General features: G+C 42.0%; 1 protein-coding gene across 6 annotated transcripts; it reads left to right on the plus strand.

Annotated features, from left to right (window-relative positions):
- Positions 1-3,446: 3,446 nt before the first annotated feature.
- ZNF653 (zinc finger protein 653) lies at positions 3,447-17,658 on the plus strand (the record flags this gene model as incomplete). Of its 6 annotated transcripts, XR_014174143.1 has the most annotated exons (10): positions 3,521-3,867; positions 4,990-5,033; positions 5,492-5,707; positions 6,815-7,384; positions 8,498-8,681; positions 9,511-9,622; positions 10,540-10,654; positions 13,432-13,615; positions 16,221-16,320; positions 16,765-16,803. XR_014174143.1 is itself a non-coding variant. In XM_081939033.1 (9 exons), 8 exons carry the CDS (start codon positions 4,964-4,966, stop codon positions 16,940-16,942), a joined length of 1,545 nt encoding a protein of 514 aa, XP_081795159.1. In that variant the 3' UTR covers positions 16,943-17,658. The 6 variants fall into 6 exon arrangements, 3 of the variants coding, with proteins under 3 accessions (XP_081795159.1, XP_081795157.1, XP_081795158.1); XM_081939033.1 differs by lacking the exon at positions 13,432-13,615 and having other exon boundaries at positions 3,447-3,545; positions 4,883-5,033; positions 16,765-17,658; XR_014174142.1 differs by lacking the exon at positions 13,432-13,615 and having other exon boundaries at positions 16,221-16,390; positions 16,765-16,895.
- Between the last annotated feature and the right edge of the window lie 5,280 nt (positions 17,659-22,938).

Consider the following 22,938-nt stretch of genomic DNA (forward strand, 5'->3'; position numbering starts at 1 on the left):
CATAAGTCTGTACAATAATGCCTAGATTAATTAATGATTAAAACCAAATTAAAATACCCCAATTTAAAATAACCAGTCAGGAAGATCAAGGGATTAGATCATGATTGCGATTGGGTCAGGCCAGCTAATTGGAACAGGTGGGTCTTGAGTTCCTTACGGAAGGAGCGGAAGTCAGTAATGATTCTAATGTCAGGGGGGAGGTCGTTCCAGAGGGTCGGGCCCGTCACAGAGAAGGCCCTACTCCTGGGCGTCGCCCGCTGGCATTGTTTGGCGGACGGCACCCGGAGGAGTCCCTCCCTGTGAGAGCGAATTGGTCGCAGGGATGTATGGGGTAGGATGCGATCCCGCAAATAACTAGGTCCTGAGCCATGGAGCGCTTTAAAGGTGAGAATCAACACCTTGAAACGCACCCGAAAGGCCACAGGTAGCCAGTGCAGCTCACGCAGGAGAGGTGTTACATGGGAGTACCTGGTACTCCCCATAATTGCCTGCGTGGCCGCATTCTGGACCAGCTGCAGCCTTCGAGTGCATCTCAAGGGGAGCCCCATGTAGAGAGCATTGCAGTAATCCAGGCGGGACGTCACCAGGGCGTGAGTGACTGTGCGAAGGGCGTCCCGGTCCAGTAGGGGGCGCAATTGGCGCACCAGGCGAACCTGGTGGAAGGCCCCCCTAGCCACGGCCGTCACGTGGTCGTCCAGCGACAGCCGCGTGTCTAGGAGGACGCCCAAATTGTGCGCCCGATCCACGGGGGTGAGTTGCTCACCCCCAATGGCCATAGATGGAACCCACTGGCTGAACCGGGGTGCCGGTAACCACAGCCACTCCGTCTTGGAAGGGTTGAGCTTGAGTCTGTTGTCGCCCATCCAGACCCGTACGGCTTCCAGGCACCAGGACATCACCTCGACGGCTTCGTTGGGGTGGTTCGGGGTGGAGATGTATAACTGAGTATCATCAGCATATAGATGATACTCAACCCCGAAACCTCGAATGATCTCACCCAGCGGCTTCATGTATGTGTTGAACAGGAGAGGTGAGAGGACCGAACCCTGTGGCACCCCACAAGTGAGTGGCCTCAGGGTCAACCTCTGCTCCCCTGCCAACACACATTGCGTCCGTCTGGAGAGGTAGGAGGAGAACCACCGCAAAACGGTGCCCCTCACTCCCAATCCCTCCAGCCGATGCAACAGGATACCATGGTCGATGGTATCGAAAGCCGCTGAGAGATCTAATAGGACTAGGATGGAGGAACAACCCCCATCCTTAGCCCTCCAGAGATCATCCACCAACGCGACCAATGCCGTCTCCGTGCTGTGACCGGTCCGGAACCCGGACTGGCGCGGGTCTAGATAGTCAATTTCCTCCAGGTGACGAGGGAACTGTTGCACCACCACACTCTGGGTACTCTGCATAAACCACCAGACAGGAAATAAACGCAGGAGAGAAAAATAACAAATTTTGAAGTATATAGGAGATTTAACTCTTAAATTGAGAAAAGTGGTATTGGGAAGGAATTTTTAACTGCTGGAATTACTTACCCATGAAGCTTATTCTGCTTGTACAATTGTTTATTTAATTATTTAATTGTTTTAAAACCAAACACTGTCAAATACTGAAATTTAAGTGGAGAGTGCCACCTACTGATGAAAGGGAAAACTACACCTATACAAGAACTGAAAATATATATTGGATTTTTTTTAGCTATTTCATGATTATTGGTGACACAAAAATATAAAATGAGGAAACTATTTAATTAAAGGGACACCCGAATGTCATGCAAGAAGACTGAATATGTAAAAGGGACGCAAAGAGGCTTTTGACAACCTCTGGGACTAAGTGGAACTGAGTGCTTATATACAGGATATAAAGAACGGACTAATAAGATTGAATAAATAATTTTGGGGCTGTTACATAAAAGTTGAATATCCTAAAACCAAGTAAGATATTTTATAAGGAGAAATGAGTGGAATTCTGCAGAAGATGGACATACTTTTTCAAAATATAAAGGACATCATGGAGGAAGGATTTAAGGAGATTATGGACAAAATGGAAAATACCATACGAGCAGAGGTGGGTTCCTACTGGTTCGGACCGGTTTGGCCGAGTAGATAGTAACTTGGCCTGCCATGCCCCTGAACCGGTTCTCTCGCCTACAGCACCACCATCTTGCTTTTTTTTCTTTTGCGCATGCGCAGAAGCATTTTTAGTACCGTGCATGAGCATGCAGCGCGCATCAACTACATGCATGCACAAAGCGCATACACACACAGAGCGCGTCCCTGAGCGAACCAGCTGTAGTAGCAGCCAGAACCCACTCCTGCATACGAGGGATGATGAATAAAGACCAAGCCGCCCAGGAAAGGGAGGAATCAACAGAGAAAATAAAGGAGGAAGGCAGCAAAGAGGAGACAACAATGGAAATAACAATGACTGATGAATTAAATCAGGGGGGAAATGTAGCAAGAGAGTTGGAAAATATGTTTTAAAGGGACAGGGGCCTGGCTAGAAAACTTAGGAACTGGGCAGTGGAAGAGGGTAGAGGGGGGAGAAATGCTTAGATTGAATAGCCAAGAAGCAGATAAAGTTAGAGATAAAGATCTAAGAGAGGAATTGGGGAGGCAAGTCAATAGAAAAAGCATAGCAATCAAAGTATTGAAGTGGGCAAGGGATGATGGATAAATGGATAGATGACTTTACTTTTTTGTTGTTTTGATTTGTTTTTCCTTCTTTCTCTTTTAAAGTGTAGCATTAAAATATCAAAGTGGGCTATAGACGATGGATGGACGATCCTTCTATTTGTTGTTCTAATTTGCTCTCCCTTCTCTCTCTCTCTCTCTCTTTTCTTTTAGATGGGTGATATGATTAGAAGTTAGAGTAGACAGAAATAGTTTTTAAACAAAATGTGATATGATTAAAAGCTAGAATAAGTGATACAAACAAGAAATACTAGTGTATACACTTCATAATAATAAAAGTAACAAGAAGATACAACATGGAATAATTGAATAATGATGGATTGAAATCTGACATAAATGTGTATTATTGCTAGAAATGAATTGATTGAATATAATTATGATTAATTTCATTATTCTATTTGTATTAGAATGTGTGCTACCCAGGTGCCACACTGTTCATGCATTGATTTGATATATTGTTTTTTAAAAATAAAAAACTTGAAAAAATTATTGCTATTTGTTGGAACTTTTTAAATGAGCAGGTATTTTATTTTCGAAAACACTGAGTAATAAGCAGTTTGCTTAAACAGACTGATTGCTCCTATAGCATGATTTGAGGTAGGAAGTTGAATCCAGACCCAGCCCACATTTAGGCTTAATGTCAACAGTGGATTAAGTTATGAAGTTAATAATTGCATACTGGTCTCCTTTTCCAGAATCCCTGTTGTTATATGGACCTTGTCCATGCTTCCTTGAGAGAGAGAGCGGTCGCCCCGTGACGTCACTAGCGCGCGCCTAACGAACGGCAAGGCTTCGCGAGAGGCGGGTTCCCTGGTTGCGAAGCAGGGATGAACGATTCGGAGGCAGCCCCAGGTGAGGAGGATGGTGGGGAGCCCGAGGAAGAAGGGGAAGAGGAGGAAGAAGAGGTCGCTGCTGGGGATGTGGATGCCGAGACTGCGCCGGGTGGGCGGAAGGTTCGTGGTGGGCGGAAAGCCCGGGGTAGGCCGCGCCTCACCGAGTCTGATCGGGTACGACGACGCCTCGAATCCCGCAAGAAATACGACGAGCGGCGAGTCTACCTGGGCGAGTCTCACGGCTCGTGGGTGGACCTGAGGCAGCGCAGTGGCTGGAGTGACGCCAAGCTGGCGGCTTATTTACTGGAACTGGAACGAGAACAGCGGGCCGGGCGCCGCGGGTGAGAGTCGGCAGAAGGGGCAGAGGGAGGAGATGGCTAGACGGTTAATGCGAACGGGAGTGTGGGGGTGGGGAGAGAGCCGCATCAGCCCCGGAGGCCTCGTGGTCATACAAGGTGCGTGAGGGGCTCCGAGGGCCAAGTGCAAAGCAGGCAAGGGCCAAAGGTACGGAGGATTCTCCAAAAGACAGAGAGAGAGGCACGAGGCCTGAGGCATGGGGGGGGGGGGGGGGCTGATGGCAAAACTACCTGACGTTTCGGAGCTCAGCATAGGCACGATTTCCAGTTAGCCCTGCTCTCCCTGGGTACCTTCGAATTCGGCTGCTCCGGGAAGAGGTCACTTTCTGAATTTCAAGGCATTTGACAAAAGGAGGATGAGATGGTTAGTTCTGCAAATAGGCATCTTAGGTCATCTTGTCATTTAGAAATGGGTAGTTAGGAACCTGGCAAACTAGAAACATTTTGTGTGTGCTCCCCCCCCCCCCCTTATCATCAGGGATGGCATTTATATGGCTGTTTTCGAATGTAGTAATATAATTTGACTGTCAAGTTTGAATATTGCAGCCTCCATAAACTATCCAGCTTCACTATATTTGTGCAACCAAGAATTATTTATCAAATCTTTTAAAACATTTGCTAAAAATGATCGGTCGTATCCTTAGTTTTGTTTGTAATGCATGCATGTATTCTCTGGAAATGTAATATATACGTCTGAAAACTCTGAAATGTAGAGACCAATCCAATAATTTCCAACCTGGAAATTATATCAGATCAAGTAATAGTTCTTGATAGACTCCTTGTTTGCTCATTGGCATTTGCTCTAACTGAGAAATCGAGAGCATGTTTGAATTCTGTTTTTAGTTGTTTGTTGCTCTGATAGAGGCTGTTAGAAAAGAGAGTGCTGATTATTAGGGTATAAACTAGGTGTCTTCAGAAGCATAATTTCCTTATTTCTTACCATCACTTTCCTCTCTGAATCACAATCTTATTGAAATATCTCTGAATAAGTTTTTCAAAGGCTTTTAGTACCTCCTTTGGCTGAGGTTTTCCTTTGGCAAACAAGTTCTAGCATTCACTTCTGGAGATCTACGTGCATACCATGATATGCTACATCTTTACTTGCAGAAAACCATGGGAGCAGATCCCTTATGAGCCACAGCGAAAGAAAAGTAAGTGTAATCTATGCATTGTTATGTCAGGTTTTAGTCATCTAAAAATGCAGACAACCAATTCTATGAGTTTGTACCACTCCAAAGTGCTGATGTTGCAAAAGAAAGTGTGGCATATAACTTCACTTATGCATTCCTTCTGATAAAATGCAAAATGCTACTCTTAATTGTCACTAATCATAAAGAACATTATGAACAATGATAATAGACTGAGGTGTACCATATGTATTTTAATAGTTTTGCTGCCTAAGATGGGTCTATTTTCTTTTTTTTCTATTTGGCTGAAATTCATTTGGTTGTTTTCCTAAATGTAGAAATAACAAAATGACATAATATATAAAGACAGATGGATTCTGTTGTTAGCTTTCAGAGAGAACATACCATCTCTTCCAAGTCTCTCAAACATTTTGGGGGGCTTTATTTTGTTTCTTTGCTTCCCATTCTTACCATGTCCCAAGGAAGAAGGCGAAATGTGAACTGCTTGAAGAACACAATCATCTGGTATGAAGATCACAAGAATCGCTGCCCTTATGAGCCTCGTCTCTCTGAGCTGGATCCCAACTTTGGGATGTACACCACAGCTGTGTGGCAGTGTGAAGCAGGGCACCGCTATTTCCAGGACTTACACTCACCACTTAAACAACTCAGTGATTCTGAAAATGAATGTGACATTGGTAAGTGTACAGAGTGTCCTGGATGTTAAAACTCCAACTTAACTTTTTTTTGCAGTTAACAATAGCAAATATTTCTATGTAGTTTTTCTATGTAGCTTTTGCAAATCATATAGCTAGCTGCTTTCTGAGTTATTCTTTAGTGCAGCTGAGTTTGGAAATCAGTGTCACAAGATGGGATAACTTTGGAAATGCATGAACACAGTTTAAGTTAGGGCAGTGCAGTTGGAGATGGCCCACCACAATATTAATTAAAAGAAATTCATTTCTGAAATAAATAACATCATGGGTAGTCGAGGATTCCTAAAGTTTATTAGCATATGCATAGTTTTCAGTTATTTTCCTTTCAGATTGAATATTGTAAGGTAAGATATTGATATCTTTAAATGCTTGTATTAAAATGTCCATGTAATGCTGCACCATTTTAACAAGTGTTTTGTTCATAATTTTCCCTAGGCCTGTCATTTCTGATAGTTTGTGACAAACAATATGTTCCTTTAAAAAATATTTAAATAATTTTTAAAATGCCAAATTAGAATATTTTCTAGCTCATTAGAACATTTCCTAGTGCCAACCAGAAAACAGTTTATATTCCAGACTTGATATTTACAATCACTGATTGCAGCACACTGTTTTTCCAACAAGTATTCTTGGCTAGTTGACTTGTCTGTTTGATTTCAAGTACTAATAATTAGACTGCAGAATACCATTCAAAAATACTGTTCATGTTCATTTATATAGAGGTTGAGGAAGTACAGCAGAGAACAATAAATAACTCTAATCTCTTCTCAGTAAAATCAGTTCTGGATATGCTTATTCTCTACACAGAGGGTAATGGTGGAAGACAGAGAAGGCAAGAATATGCACTTATGGTCTTACTAAGTGATCTAAAATTCTTAATGAGTGTGAAGAGGAAGTCTTTTAAATGGAGGCAAAAAGGGCAATCGTTCAGCAGGTGTTTAGATATCCTAATTTATCTATTCCGAATAGTGTAGAATCCTGGATACAGCTATGTATAGTAAGCAGGTGAAGTATCCAGCTGTAACATTTGTCTGTCTGTGTTACCAAGAAATTATCTGCTAATTTTCCTATCCTTGTTGAAATTTGTAGTTGCCAATGGCACTGGAGCTGGAAGCTCTGAGTCTTCAGAAGAGAGCTCTAGCTCTGAGATAGAGGAACAGTTGGAGAATCAGAAAGACAAGCCCCAGGTTCAACAATCCTCAGCAAATGCAGAAGAAGAAAATGCCAGTGGCCTCATCACACAGGATGGCATCCATATTCCATTTGAGAACTTACGAGAAGAACAGAGTGCTAGCATGTGCCACAATCCATCCTTCAATGGACCAGAGACGATGGAAACTGTGGTATGCATGCCAGTACCCATGCAAATGGGTTCAGGTCATGGAACCCTTTTTGAGAACGTTTCACAAGAGACACTTGGAGAAGTAGTAGCCAGCTGCCCTGTGCAAGGTATGATGCAAGGTTCACAGGTGATCATCATTGCTGGACCGGGCTATGATTCTCTCACAGCAGAAGGAATCCAGCTTAACGTCACCAGCACAGGAGAAGAGGAGCTGCCTTGTGCTATGATAGAGGGTGTAGCAACTTATACTCAGGCAGAGCCCGAGAATGGACAACAGAGTAGCATGGAAAACATGGAATACATCAAAACGAAAAAAGGTAGTTTCTACCATCCACCTTGGCTGCCTATTCTCAAATGATCAGGTGTCTAGCTTTAAAATGTGTAGGTTTAATGTACTTTTGTTAGTATTTTTGCTATAGAGCAGGAGTCCTCAGCCTGTGGGCCATCGCCCACTACCACACTGTGGGCTAATTGCCACTGAGCCGTGTGAATGGACACACTGCAAGTGCGCAAAGCCCCACTCACACAAGCCTTGTTGCAAACATTTGCAGCCCCACTCGCAAAAACATCACGGGCACAAAGCATGCACATATGCACTTGCCTCTCCCACAAAATCATCCTGTCTTTCCCCCCTCCCCCCTGCTCCAGGCCAACCCAGAAAAGTTAGGGCACTCTGCTATAGAGGAAGGCATGCAGGAGCCTCAAGCTCTGTGTTTAAAATTCAGAAGGGCTGGGAGGAATCCCAGTCTACTTATTGTTGCATGCAAATGTACGCCTATTCTTTTCCATAAGCATTTTTCCAGCTGTCAGTGCAGCATCCTGTGAAGAAGTTACATTCCTCTGAAGGAATAAGGCACAGATCTGTTCTTTACTTTTTCACTCATCTTGTAATAACTCTTTTGTGATTCTTTTTGTGTCTCATGCCAAAACAGTTGAACTACAAATATATCAGCAATTGCTTATAAAGTCTATAATAGAGAAAATCAAGAATTGGAGGGTTTACCGCCATTTAATATTGTTGCAAGAAGGATAATGTTAAAATAAAGTAGATTATTTGACATCTTCATATTTGGGACATGAAAATGTATATTTTGAGTCTGTGCATATTTTTATGTTAATTTTTTAAATGATTTTTCATTTTTTGATAGCACCTGTTTTATTTGCAAATCTGGCTTTATGTAAAACTCATGTAAAGAAATGGTACAAACTTCTTTTTGGAGTGGTGTATGCCTTTTGTTTCTTTCCATGGAGATTCTCCAGTTTATCTTCAATTAAGCTGCTTAAGTTTGCCGTTTCTCCCCCAATCACTTGCCCATATTTTAGGGGAAGAACGCAATTCAGAAGTGATTGCCTTTGGGCTAATATCCCTATAAAACCTGAGACAGAGATCAGCATTTAGAACTACAATTTTGCTTTCTGATTGATGACAGAAAATAAGGCATTCTTTAAACTCAAAAAAGAAGAGCACCATCCTCCAACAGAAACAGAAGCATCCTGTGACTCAAAACCAACCCATGAGAGCAGAGAGCAGGAACCAGAGCTTGAACCTGAGGAGGATCCTGTTGGAAACAACATGTCATCCATTATTTATGAGATTCCAAAGGAGCCTGAAAAGTGAGTGAGCAGAAGAAAGAGATATGGCCATCTAGATCTCTATATTTAGAGAAGCAATTGGGTGCTACTTCTTGGAACAGTGGGAAATATTTATTATGTGTTTCATAGAGTATTGAGAATGTAGTTTGTCCAACTTTTGAAGATTCTGGTTACGTTTCGATTGCTGCCAAGTGAGTTACCATTGCTTAAATGGTAAGCATTGATACCCCTGAACATACTTTGCTGATCAGTTGCACCTGTAAAAAAGACCAAGGAGAAATTCAGAAAGTTATACATCCATTCAGATTAATATTTATGACATGTAGATTATTTTGCAAATAATCTATGCAAAAATAAATAGGCCTATGGAGGAGCAAACATTGCTGAAGAAGAATCAGCATGGTTCTGCAAATCTAGATTTTCTATCGATAACCCTCCCAGAGGCTGGTCAGTGTAAAAAAAAATACTGGAATAGTTGGGTCTTAGCCTGGTCCAGCATGGTGTTTGTGATAATCTAAACCAGAGAAATGTAGATTAATTTTTGTTGGGTTAAAGTTCAATAAATGGTAGGTTAGTTAACAAAACATTTGGCAGAATTTAGTGCTAGTTCTGGAAGTCTATCTTAGACTTTCAGAAATGAGTGTCTCAAATTTTATTTTTTCCAGGTTTCTCTGCAGCCCTGAAACTGGTATTCTTAAGATTCTCTACAATCTCTGTTTATTGTGATGCAGTGGTGAAGCTCTTTGGATTTTTTTCATAGAGCTCAATACAATAGTAGAATCGTTTTGTGACATTGAAGTAGATTTATGGACAATGTATAGCAGTTTTCCTTGAAATTTTCTTCTCTTAGGAGGAGGCGGAGCAAAAGAAGTCGTGTCATAGATGCAGATGGCATGTTGGAGATGTTCCACTGTCCTTATGAAGGATGCACCCAAGTCTATGTAGCACTTAGTAGCTTCCAGGTATAGTTCCTTTGACCTGATAGATTAAATAAATTTATGGTGGTAGAGTAAAAGAGCTTCTGACCTTAATTTGACCACTAAATTATATTCTATGCTGGGGAGTCAGGCAAAATGTCAGAAGTAATAGAGCTACTATTTTTGTAGTGGATCTAATAACCTTTGATATGTTCAAGCAGAATTTAGATAGCCTTCTCTTAGGGATGCTTTAATTTGGATTCCTGCATGGAACATTGGGTTAGACTTCAGGGCCTTCTTCTTCTTGTGTCATATCTGTCACTGGACGTTGGCAATCCTACTTTTGTCAACAGCCGCATGAAAAAGTGCTGCTGAGTTTTGTCCAAACCAGCCCCTTAGATTTTGAAGCCATGATGTTCTTCTTCTGCCTGGACCTCATTTCCCTTCAATCTTTCCCTGAAGGATTAAGTGAAGGATGCCGTATTTTTCTACATGTTGCATCACATGTCCAAAATATTCTAACATTTGCTTTTTAATGGCTTTGATGATTTCCCTTTGGTTTCCCAGGCGGAAAGGGCCTAAATGGCCTAATTAAACCCTAATAATTTTTAATGCAACCAAGGGCATATTACACATCATTTTGTCCATGTTTGACTTATAAAGACAAATACATTGAAGGACAGGTAGTAATTTACTCTAATTACTATTGATTTGTGTGTTTGTGAGGAAGTAGAACTTTCCAATTTGTACACTAGAGCAAGAATTCCCAACCCCTGGTCTGTGGACTGGTACCGGGCCATGGCATGTCAGAAACTGGTCTGTGCAAACAAGCAAAGCCTCATCTGTGGGATGCAGGCAGCATGCGAAACTACGGCCCTTCCAGTCCACAGAAAAATCTCTGTTTGGGTTGGGGGCCACTGCTCTAGAGGAAGAATGTTCATCTTTTTTTTTTCTATCCTCAGAATCATGTTAATCTTGTTCATCGGAAAGGAAAAACGAAGGTGTGTTCACACCCAGGTTGTGGCAAAAAGTTTTACCTGTCTAATCATCTCCGAAGACACATGATAATCCATTCAGGTATATTGTCATCTCTAAATTTTGCAATTTATGATATGTCTTCATCACTTCGGAGGTACCGTGTTTCCCTGAAAACAAGACCTAGCCTGATTTTTAAGTGCGCCTAATATAAGCCCTATTAAAAAAAAACCAGTGAAGATCGTCATGGGGCGGGCAGCATCAGAGGCTTGGTGGGGAGTATAGTGTCCAGCAGCCCCAGTCTGTGAGTCGGTGAGTTGATTATCTATCCAAGCAGCAGGCAGACGCAAAGGGAAGGCAGGCAATCCGGACGGACTGTGGGAAAGTCAGGAGTCAGTGGGCTGGAGTAGATGGGCAGCCACGGGAGGCTTGTCTTTGCACAGCAGGCAGAGGTGTGGGCAGCGGAAGGCAGGCGATCTTGACGCTTACTGCAGGCCGCAGGCAAGCCAATAGACATGATGATGAGCCACCTGTGGGCGGCCACCCACTTTGTCCCGCCATCTCTCGATTTGCCTGCAGCCTATATGACGCGGCCAGATTGCGTGTCTCCCCTCAGCCACTACGTCTGTCTGCTGACGGTGCCACCGTGTGAAGATGAGCCTCCTGCAGACGCTCTGGCCCACTGACTCAGCTGCCCTGTGGCCCGTGTGATGCCTGCCCCCCCCCCCCCCCGTCTGCTGCTTGGAGAGGTAAGTAACTCACTGGCGCTATGTGGACTGCGCAGCCCCATAGTGCGTCACCTAAGGGGTCCAGCGGGCTGCAGCTGCTGCCAGTCAATGTCGGCTCCCGCACGCAAGCTGCCTTTTGTGTACGTGCCAAGGGTAAGGCTCCCAGCCAGGCTGATCAACCTGAATCTCTGTTTCCCCGAAAATAAGCCCTAGTGCTTATTTTGGAGCGCCCCCCCCCTCCCAAAAAAGGTATCAAAAAATATTGTCAGGGAAGCATGTTATTTTAGTACATGGTGGCTCTGATGGAATTGTTAACCTTGCACATCAACGCATACCAACTGTTTTGAATAGAGAGGTCTAAAAACGATATCATTTTCTTACAGTGGAAGAGGAAAGTTACTCCCCCTATTTACTTCAATAGGCAAGTGGAATTTCTCCTTTGCAGTCAAATTACTGAGAAATCTGTGGCTTTCTAGTCTAAGTAAAGATTGTTCTTCTTTTATTGTTTTTCTTCAGGATGGAGGAACATGGTGACAAGTGCAATTAAGTATTTTGCAAAATTCCCATTTTCTCTCAGTTTTCATTGGGCACTTGAATAGTAGTTGGCCAAGATAGTATATTTTCTATGGCAGTCAGCATAATGGTCCTAGTTTCCATTTTTTTCATGCTGCACATTTTATATCTCTTATAATTTTATCTTGGTATTTTCACTGATCAAAGACCCATTAGCTTTTCCTGGAACTGATTGCAAATGGTTTTCATTTTTCCCAGAAGGGAAATTATTAATGGCATTGTTAGATCCACTGAAAAAGATCTCTTTGAGGGCTCAGCAATGGGGCTGTGTTTATGGCAGTGGTGAGATGCAGGCGGTACGCCCTGGTACGGGCGTACCGGTGCCTGCTAGAGCACCGGGTACTGTTCCGGTACGGTACTCCAGAGGGCCCGCCCGCCCGAGCTCCTTACCTGTAGTTGAGCTCTTCCGCGCACGGAGCACATGGTGCCTGCGCAACGCTCTGCCGAGCAGCTTGAGCGTCGCAGAGACGTCACAAGAGGTAAGGACGCATGCATGCGTCCTTACTGTACCAGTTGCAACAGGATCCGGAACCCACCACTGGTTTATGGCCATTTGTGGTGTCTGTGGAATGTGACTGTATTTTATGACTTTTTGCAGAAAACTAGCATATATTTGGAGGAGGGGGCTTTGGGGCAAAACTTTGTCTGTAGCGAACTGGTGGTTCACTTAATGACTGCGGTGTTAACTTAATGATTGTGGATTCACTTAAAGATTATGATGAGTCACTTAACAACCATTGGCAAAAAAGATAATATCAGGTCCATCACGAGTGGCCCAATTTACAACTGTCTTGAGTTATGACCATGATGGGGAGGCTTCATTACAGTTGTAATTTGAGGACTACCTGTGTCACAATACAGCTGTCTTTCCTGCCTAGCAAGCTATTTTGCACATGCTAAAATGTTAAAAATGCTGTAACTTTCAGAGCTGACATATGCTGGGTGCACAATTATTAGGCAAATGAGTAGTTTGACCATATCATTTTTATGCTTGTTTTCTGTCTCCAAGCTGTATAAACTTGAATGCTTATTGGATAGAAGCATATCAGGTGAGATATAGTTGTGTAATGAGGGGGTGTGTAGCCTAAGGAAGATCAACACCCTATATCTGCAGCATATCCGTGATGGCAAACCTATGGCACGTGTGCCAGAAGTGACACACAGCTCTCTGCTGGAACGTGCGTTGTTGCCCCAGGTCAGATCTACGTGGCATTTCTTTTGTGAGTTTCTGTTTCCATACAAATGATGAAACAGAAGCTCATGAAAGAAAAAGATCTTACCTCTTGCTGCTCTGCGGGTGTTGGGATGCATGTCCGCGCATTTGCGCAAGTTTCGCACACATCTTTCAGTTTGGGCATGCACGCACAGTTTGGGCACTCGGTGTCTAAAAGGTTTGCCATCACTGCCCTATATCAATGTGTGCATAATTATGAGGCAGAGTCTCTTCCTGAGGCAAAATGAGCCAAAAAAGAGATTTAACTGACCCGGAAAAAGTCTTTCAGAGGGATGAAGCACTCTTGAAAATGCTAAGATATTTGGGCGTGATCACAGAACCATCAAACATTTTGTTGCAAATAGTCAACAGGATTGCAAGAAACATGTTGAGAACAAAAGACGGACATTAACCACCAAAGATTTGAGAAGAATCAAACGTGAAGCTACCAGGAACCCATTATCCTCCAGTGCTGTCATATTCCAGAACTGCAACCTACCCAGAATGCCCAGAAGTACAAGGTGCTCAGTGCTCAGAGAGATGGCCAAGGTAAGGAATGCTGAAACCTGACTACCACTGAACAAGACACGTGTTAAAATGGCAAGACTGGGCCAAGAAATATCTGAAGACAGATTTTTCAAAGGTTTTATGGACTGATGAGAGTGACTCTTGACAGATCCTATTGAGAACTTGTGGGCCCTTCTTAAACGGGAAATTTATGGTGAAGTAAAACCAGTACACCTCTCTGAACAGTGTCTGGGTCATCAACTGATCAAGAAACTGACAGACTCCCTGAATTGGAGGCTTATGACTGTCATTGAAAAGAAGGGTGGCTGTATGGGTCATTGATTATTTTTTTGTGAAATGTCAGAAACGTTTATTTGTACATTTTGAGTAGTTTATTATTCTCACTTTAACAGATGGAAATAAATGAGTGAGATGGGCACATTTTTGTTTTTCATTTCAGTTGCATAATAATTCTGCACACTAATAGTTGCCCAATAATTGTGCACACATAGATATGGTCATAAGAAAGCCAAAACTTCACTTTTACTTTCTTAACTATTCAGGTTTGAGGTTTATTAACATTTTGGATTGACTGAGAGCACTGTAGTTGTTCAATAATAAAATTAATCCTCAAAAATACAATTTGCCTAATAATTGTGCACACAGCGTATGTCTTTTAATTAGCCATTATATGGCCATTTTGTAGTCCTTACATTTAAAAAACAATAATTCAGTCCCATAATATTATATCTGTTCCTCTCTTGCTTCTATCATTGTCCAGTTAGAAGTGTAGATCATTCGAAATGAGGCATAGAATAGGTTGGAACATTTGCAGAGGTATAAAGATTTAATCTTTTATAACCATATATTGATTTATTTTCAGAAAATCAGTTTATACATAGCAGAGATTTTTCATAGCTATATCAAAGTAGATCTAGTCTTCTATTTCCCTTGTAAGAAACATCATTGATTAATGCTTTAGAGCAGTGTTTCTCAAACTTGGTGACTTTAAGTCCACAGGCCTTAAAGTCACCAAGTTTGAGAAACACTGCTTTAGAGGCATCAGAGCCCATTCTAGAAACAGCTCAGCTAGTCAGCAACCTTGAACTTATTTTTGTTCCAGAGGTTCCCCTCAGCAATACACATAAGGCCACTAGATGGATTTCTGCATCTTTTGTTAAAGGAAGTTTCTAAAAATCTTGCAGAATTCCATCTCCCATCTGCTTCTCCACTATAGGAAAATGAAGCATGGGCTTAAAGGTTCTCTTTCTACAGTGGACGGAGGAGATAATGGCTTTGCCACTCAGAAGGGAAGAGGTGTGCTCTATCAGTGTAGGTAGTATTATTACGGTCCCTTTTACTCTTGCCTATTGGAGCAAGTGGAAACAACAAAACAGTTTTCAAGATTCCTTCAATTCAGTGTAGAAAAGGAAATGCAATTCCCATTCATTGTTCTGTATTTTTGTTGATTCCCAGAAGTTATGTAGAACCAAACTATTCTGACTTTTCTTTTGGGAGTAATGTACAAGTAGGGAAAAAAATCATGAATCGTCGTTTCTATAGAGGACAACTGCAGCAAGACTATTTGCTCAAAAATGGAAAGGCCTAACAATACCCACAATGAAGGAATGGTTGGTAAAGATGATAAAATTTTCTGAGATGGTTAAATTAACTTCTGACTTGAGAAAAAACTATCTACATTTATGGTTGACTGGAAATCCTTCATAAATTTTTTTGCACAAAACCATGTGTATTTATGATTCATGGTTTTGCGATTAGAAAAAAATCCTGGATAATAGAAAAGAGTGAGCTTTTTTTGTAATCATAGTATTGTAATAATTTCATCTTTGACTCTGGATGGGTTGGTAGTCCTGGGGTTGGTGCCGAATTTGGGGATTTTCCTAGACTCACCATGGTTAGTGGGGGCCTTTCCACAGATTCATCTGGTAGGCTGATTGCGGCCTTTTCTCGACTGGGAGATCTTGCTTATTGTCATTCATGCCTTGGTCTCTGTTTGGATTACTGCAGTGTGGATTATATGGGGATGCTTTTGAAGACCACTATTCCAGAATGAGGTGTTATACTCTGTGAAGGGTGCCCCTAGGTTTGCCCATGAATTCTGGGTGTAATTCAAGGTGCTGATTAACATCTTTAAAAGCCTCTCTGGCATAGGCCAAGTAATCTTTTATTACTGCTATTGTTTTAAACCTTGTTTGGGAGCCATTTAGAATTTGGATTAAAGGTGGGCAGTTATATAAATGTTTTAGATAAATAAACCAAACTAACAGATTATTCTTTCTATTTGCTCTTTTACTGTTTTCTTTTGTGCTTTTACTCTATTAATTTGTGTTAGTTTTTATACTCCGTTAAACTTTTAATAAAAAGTTTATTAAATCTAGTTTTCTTTGAATATTGAATTTGTGGACCAATGAGATTGGGACTCTCTTTTTATTATTTCGCTCTAAGTTTAAAGCAATATTATATTCCTTTAAGTAGTGCATGGTGTTTTAAGGTTTAATTCGATTACATTAATGGCAAGGCTGCTCATTCAAGCAAGTTATTTCAGGAGATGTCTCTTCTTTTGGGCAGAGAATGTCCTTATGTTAGCTATTGATGGGTTCCTGTTTTTATTCCTGTGTCTTCCCAGGAGTCCGTGAATTTACCTGTGAGACTTGTGGAAAATCCTTCAAGCGGAAAAACCATCTGGAGGTCCATCGTCGAACACATACTGGAGAGACACCTCTCCAGTGAGTGACCTTGGGCATGACAAGAAAGTCTGGGCTGAGCCATCCTCCAGCCTGAGAGCAACTGGGCGAGGTCTTTGGAGCCTGCTTGCTTTACCTTCTTTGTGCATATTGGCCAGGGATCAGTCTGGCTGATCATATCTAACCATTTTTTAAAATGGGAACTCTGAATGAGCTACTTAGTAATTATTGCACTATCAGTACATTTGATATACTTGAGACCAAACAACTGTAGTAATTATTTTTGTAATTATGCAATTAGTAATTACAATTGTACTAAAAAAGCTACTTTCAGTACTTGACAGGAAAAGTGGGTAAATTGAAATACATACTCTGCTTGATTATGGTAGCAGATACTGAACAGCTGTTGGTAGTGATTGGGACTGGGGATTCTTTCCTGGTTTCTAGTCTGGAGTATAATGGAATGACGACTCTTTCTCTCCACAGGTGTGAGATTTGTGGCTATCAGTGCCGTCAGAGGTCTTCTCTCAACTGGCATATGAAGAAGCATACTTCAGAAGTCCAATATAACTTTACTTGTGAATACTGTGGCAAACGTTTCGAGAAGCTAGACAGTGTCAAGTTCCACAAACTAAAGAGCCATCCAGACCATAAGGCTGCCTGACCCTGATCATGAATCACTTTAATTATTGTTCCTCCAAATAGCTAAACCAGTTGAGCGCATATCTTACATAGTCACAGCTGAAGACGTGTGTGCTACCCATAGCACAAGGGGTCTATTCCTCTGGTTAGAATGATATGGCGTAGGTTTTTTTAAAAGACCAGATGATGACTGACAAAAACTTCAAGTTTGATGAGCAAGTGTGCTCAGGGTGTTCTGACAGCATAAACTTAAAACATCTTATAGCTGGAGATTATGTTGCTAAGATGACCTGTTTCTCAAGGGAAAAAGAACAGCGGAAGCAACAGCCAAGAATAATCTTACCCAATTAAAGTATCTGTACTATGCTGGCAGCGCCTACATTTTAGCCACCTGATACTTGATCTGAAGGAGGAGTGCAGTATGAAAAGTCTAGTTGCATATCATTTAACTATGAAGAGACTACTTCCAATGTATATCTGCAGGTCTAGTTCAAGTGAATGTTTTATATCTATTGACAATAGTGAAAGAACAATATTGGCTGATATGCATTAATTTTATTTCCTTGAAATAGATGGTTGAACGTAGTCATATATTGGCCTAAGCATGGTTCTGTTTCAGGAACTATTTTCCCTTCAACATTCAGGGCTATTGCATTTGAAGACAATCCAGAGTTAGTATTTGTACCTGTTTTCTTGAAATATTGGTGTTATATAAAGCACAGATTCCGATACTGGGTACACCTGGATTCCAGCTCTAAGTTACTTTATTATTCTGGTTATCTGTGGCCATCCTTTATAGTTTGCTATATTCATAGTCTTGTTTGCAAATAAGGAATTTCTAAAATTTAATGCCATCAGTGTATTTTTAATATACTATTAAGAAACACAGCTTTTGACTTTAAAATGCCATTTAATCCTTAGGACTAAATGTGAAAATTGACAAGATTTTTTCTATAGCGGAAATTGACATGGCTCTGTGTGAGCACTCATAACTGGTGTGTGCCATTTCTTCACCATGACCACCACCCCCTCTCCCCAAAACTCCTCTTTTTTTGAAGAACCTGAATATGGAATTGTCAGCAGAAAAAATAGCTTAGTTTGGTCAAATTTTGTGGGGTTTGTCATTCTGTGATGGAGGGGCAGGAAGAGCTCTGTTTTGTTAGTTTAGATAGTTCAACTTTTGGAGATTATTTTATGTGGCTGTTCTTGCCATGCTCCTCAAAGATGTACAAGCCTTTGCTGAACTGAACTTAAAATTTGCCAAACTTTTGCTTCCTCTTCTTTGAACTTGCAGATGCTAAAATGGACGGACCTTCCAAATGCTGCATTCCAGCTCCCCATATGTCTTAGTAACCATTGTTGCCCTTGGTGAAGGATCAAAGTAATCTAGAGGCAGTATATATCTTATCATTTTGAGAGGGAAGCTGGCCGAATGAAATTAGCTTTTCATCTTACATTACACATTTGTTTCCTTAATCCAGGCAAAGATCACTTTAAAATCTATATAGATCCAGATCAGAGTGGAAAGGCAAATCTGGAGAGATTCTTAAAGGAGCACAATAGTGTTCACAGGCAAATCAAGGACCAAGGAGTGATGAGCACACTATGCTTCTGAAGAGGCAGCTGCTGGTAAAACATCAGGTCAGCAGAAAACTAGATGACAGCCATTCAGCCTGAAAGCTCATCACTCCTTGATTAATGCCAGCGATAAAAGCCTATCACCAGTAAAATGGGGACCGTTATTTTTATAGAACACTTGGTCAGCATTGGAATACCCAATAGGAAAAAGAATTATCATATTTTTGAACATATGAGAAGTACTGGAGAAGGAGACTCAATACACAATGGAATTTTGTGATTTTGAACTCTCTGTCAAGGTTCCAACTGACAAATCCAGTCAAGCCAGCAAGTCAAGACAATCAGAACTCTTTAAGCATAACTTTATTGAGAACATGATTTCGGCACGAATGAAGCAAAACCAACTCTAGCTAGTTCCCATCGTTTTCAGCTAATTAAAGAATGAATTCTTTCCTTCCCTCCTACGATCAGGTCACATTGTCCAATTAGGTGTTCTGGTGTGTCTATGGCAGGGGTGTCCAAACTTGGGAACTTTAAGACTTGTGGAATTCAACTCCCAGAATTCCCCAGCCAGCCATGCTGGCTGGGGAATTCTGGGAGTTGAAGTCCACAAGTCTTAAAGTTCCCAAGTTTGGACACCCCTGGTCTATGGCAACTCCTTGCCAAGAAATCGTCATCTGGGCTAGCATTCCACACCTCCCCCCACCCCCAATAGTCTGGCAAGCCGAGAAATGAAAAGATGGCTGTGACAGCAGGGCATGTTTCAAAGTTGATGGACCCCCCCTAGAAAGTAAGCACCTTGAAAATAAGCACACATTTATTTCAGGGGTTCCTTGGCCTTTAGGAAGGGCCCATTGGCTTCTGGGGATATTTATCATGAAATTTCTCTACTAATCGATCTGCCCTCATGTTCTACACTTTTACCCATCTGGCTCCTGACATTGGGTACCTCTTCCACTGCACTAGGTGTTGCAGTTTTCCCTTGCATAGTCAAATTCAGAATACATTTAACCTCAGCGTTTCTGCCCTGTGCCCCACTATGATCGGACCTGGGGTAATCTTAGCCACCGGTCTTGGTTCAGACCCCATCACTGGCTTATTCAGACTGCAGTGGAAGACACTGCACTTTTTCTAACAGGCGAGGTAATTTTAACTCTACTGTGACTGGATTTATGATCTTTACTATGGGGAAAGGTCCTATATACTTTGGACCCAGCTTTTTGCAAAGTAGTTACAACTTAAGATACTTTGTAGGCAAATATACTTTTTCCCCTATGTGGAATGGTTTCTGAGGCAACCACTTGTCTGCCTGAACCTTCTGGCTTCTGGTTGCTTTAGCTAGTGCTTGCTTTACATTTCCCCAGGCATTTTGGAGGGAACCCAATCACTCATTTGAACTTACTGGGGAAGGGAGCTCCCTAGGGTACTCTGGCATAGGCATGAAATCCACCCCTGTAGCTACTTTAAAAGGGATGAGCCCCATACTGCTATGCACTGTATTATAGACAACCTCAGCAAATGGCAGGTTTGCCCAGTTAGGTTGCCCAGACAGCAACCCAGGTTTTGTTCTGTAATGGTGTTCACTTGTTCTGTCATCCCGTTCATTTTCTGATGAAACGCCAAGCTAATCCCTTGGGAGGATCATATCAGTTTTACAAATTCCCTCCAGAACCTAGCAGTGAATTAGACTACTCTGAGATGATTCGCTTCAGCACCCCGTGCAATCGGTAGATATGTTGAAGAAACATTTTAGCCAGTCTCTGGGCAGATGGGAGGCTCGAGCACCAATGAAGTGAGCTTGCTTGGAAAATAAATCTATTATCCAAATCACAGTATTTCCCCTACTCTCTGGGAGTTCAGCTATGAATCTTCCCAGAGCTGGGTTGGCTCCGTCACTTGTTGCAGCATGTCTGGACTCTTCCCTGGTCTTTTTTTCATTGCTGCACACACCACGCGACTTTTCACATAGATCTCTGTCCTCCTTCATCCCTAGACACCAGAACTGTCTCTCTTTTTTGAATTTTTTTTATTTTTGAATAAGCACAAATACAACACAGAATCCTCTTTCTTTACATACAATAAAAAGTGTCAATTGGTTACAAAAAGCTTTTGTGCATCTCTTCCAGTCATCACCTATAATACATATCAAATCATATATTTTAAATCAAATATATTTATAGATATTTTTTTAAACAGGTTTTATTGGTTTTTACAATTTTTTTCAGGGAAAAAGGGTTTAAAAGGGTATAAAAAGGTATTGCTATCATCATACCTCAATTTTCATTTGACCACAATTGTTTAACGTCCTTTTATATAAAATATTCCAAAGTTTAAAGCATAACCATATAATGGCATTTTGTTAGCTATTTCCAATTTCATCCAATAACATTAAATCCTTATAACTATTCTAAATAAAAATCAATAATATTTAGTAACCAAGTTTCTAGTCCTTTCCAAATAACTGTTTACAATTTATATCCAATTTCATTTTATTAAGCCAATACATACTATATATATATATATATATAATCATCAAACATTTTATTTGATTATTTCCATTATAACATTTTTTTACCTAATACTAAAAGTTTAACTAGATTCAATTCATTTTTTTATTATTAGCTTTAATGTCATAACAAAATTTCTAATCTTCCTTTCATAGTCACCATTTACCATTCATATCCAATTAATTCTTATCAAACCACTACATATGTACACATTATCATTGTCATTTATTTAACCATATCCATTATCACTTCATTTTCTCAATAAGGGTGGAGATAGCATCCATGCATGGGTTGATACTGTCCGTGCTCTGATTGGACTGAGTCTGATTGCTAATTAATTAACCACTATATAGCCCCCTCCATTAGTAGTACCGCCCAGTTTTCTGACTCAGTCCACTCTGGGACAGTCGTGTTATCTTTCACTTCTATTACTGACTGATATTTGAATATTGAAGCCTGAATTCATACTCCATTGAGGTGAGATCTGAACCTCCTAGACTTGAGAAATAGGCTGCAGCCCACAGCCTTCACGCCCCTCCCTGCTCGCCTCAGTGAGACCTGATCTCACCTGAGCCTTGAGGCTTAACGGTGCCCACTCAGGGGGAAAGCCTGAAATGCTGCTCTGCAGCTGGATGGAGTGCGCAGCCTTGCCGGAGCGTTCCTGAGGCAACAGAAGGTCGGAAAAGCTGTGTGAGAGCGCGCGGAGGCTTGGGGAGGCCGCGAACCACTTAAAACAGCTCGCAGGCCTGTCAGGAGCCTAGCACCACACCGAGAAGCTTGAGCCCAACCGCAAAAAAGCTGCGAACACCATTTTGAAAAAGGGGCGGAGCCAGGCCAAGCAACTAGTCGCCGCCGCCATTTTGAGGCTTATTTCAGCTCCCTGGGGACATGGCGGACAGCAGTATGCCTGAATCGTGCTCTCTTATGGGCAGAGAAGCAGCACTGGGGGAGCCTGGCCTCCTGGCTGTGGTGGAGACCCCTCCCTCCACCTCTGGGCCTTTATCAAAGCCTGCACACAAGGGCTCATTGACAACAAAGGCTCAAAGTCAAAGAAGGCTTCAAAGGCCTCCTCAAAGAGCAAGCACTCTGAGAGCCTCCCCCAATGTCATGATAAAGAACTGCAGGCACCACTGCCACCTAGCCCACTGCCCCCACTGCAATTAAATTTGGCCCAGGGCCCATTTAGTCCAATGTTACCAATAAATACAGCAGGACTTTGGGGCACCCCTGGCACATATGGCCATGGCAGAATCGTGGAGGCCACTTTCACCCCGACTGCGGCCGGGTTCTGCCCAGCAGAGGTTCCGTGCCCACCCTGGGCGCACCAGCTGCTATGCAAAGCATGCCCCCTGCATGTCAGGACATTATAGCAGAGGCTATTAAACAGGGGATCGCAGCTGGGCTGAAGGAGAAGTCTTCGCTAGCCACAACTGCTCGGGGGCCCGCACATACTGGAGGTTATCCATTGGCATCAGACTCTTCCCAACCTTCTGAGCCTGACCACTGCCCCTCCCCCACCTCTGAGGAGGGCGAAATCAGGGATGTCGAACAGTCTGATAAGGAGCGGCCAGTCGCGGACAAGCCCTCTTGTACGGGCCTTTTTCCGGCTAACCTGTTCACCCCTTTGCTCTGCAAAGCCAAGCTGGCATCTGAACTGGGAGACCAAGCAGCAAAGGAGACCATGCCTCAATCCCAAGCTACTAGTAGAATAGAATAGAATAGAATATTTATTTCTAAGCCGCACCCTCTCCCGAAGGACTCGGGGCGGCGTACAATAAAGCAAATAAAATACAAAGTACAATACAATACAATACAATACAATACAAATCTGGACAGGACATACATATAACAAGGACGTATATAAGATGTATACAAGGAGGAGGTAGGCTGATAGCTAAAAAACAATTAAACAATTAACAATTAAAACAATTAA

The sequence above is a fragment of the Natrix helvetica genome, assembly GCF_964273705.1.
Source record: "Natrix helvetica genome assembly, chromosome: 1".
In the NCBI taxonomy this organism is placed as follows: Eukaryota; Metazoa; Chordata; class Lepidosauria; order Squamata; family Natricidae; genus Natrix; species Natrix helvetica.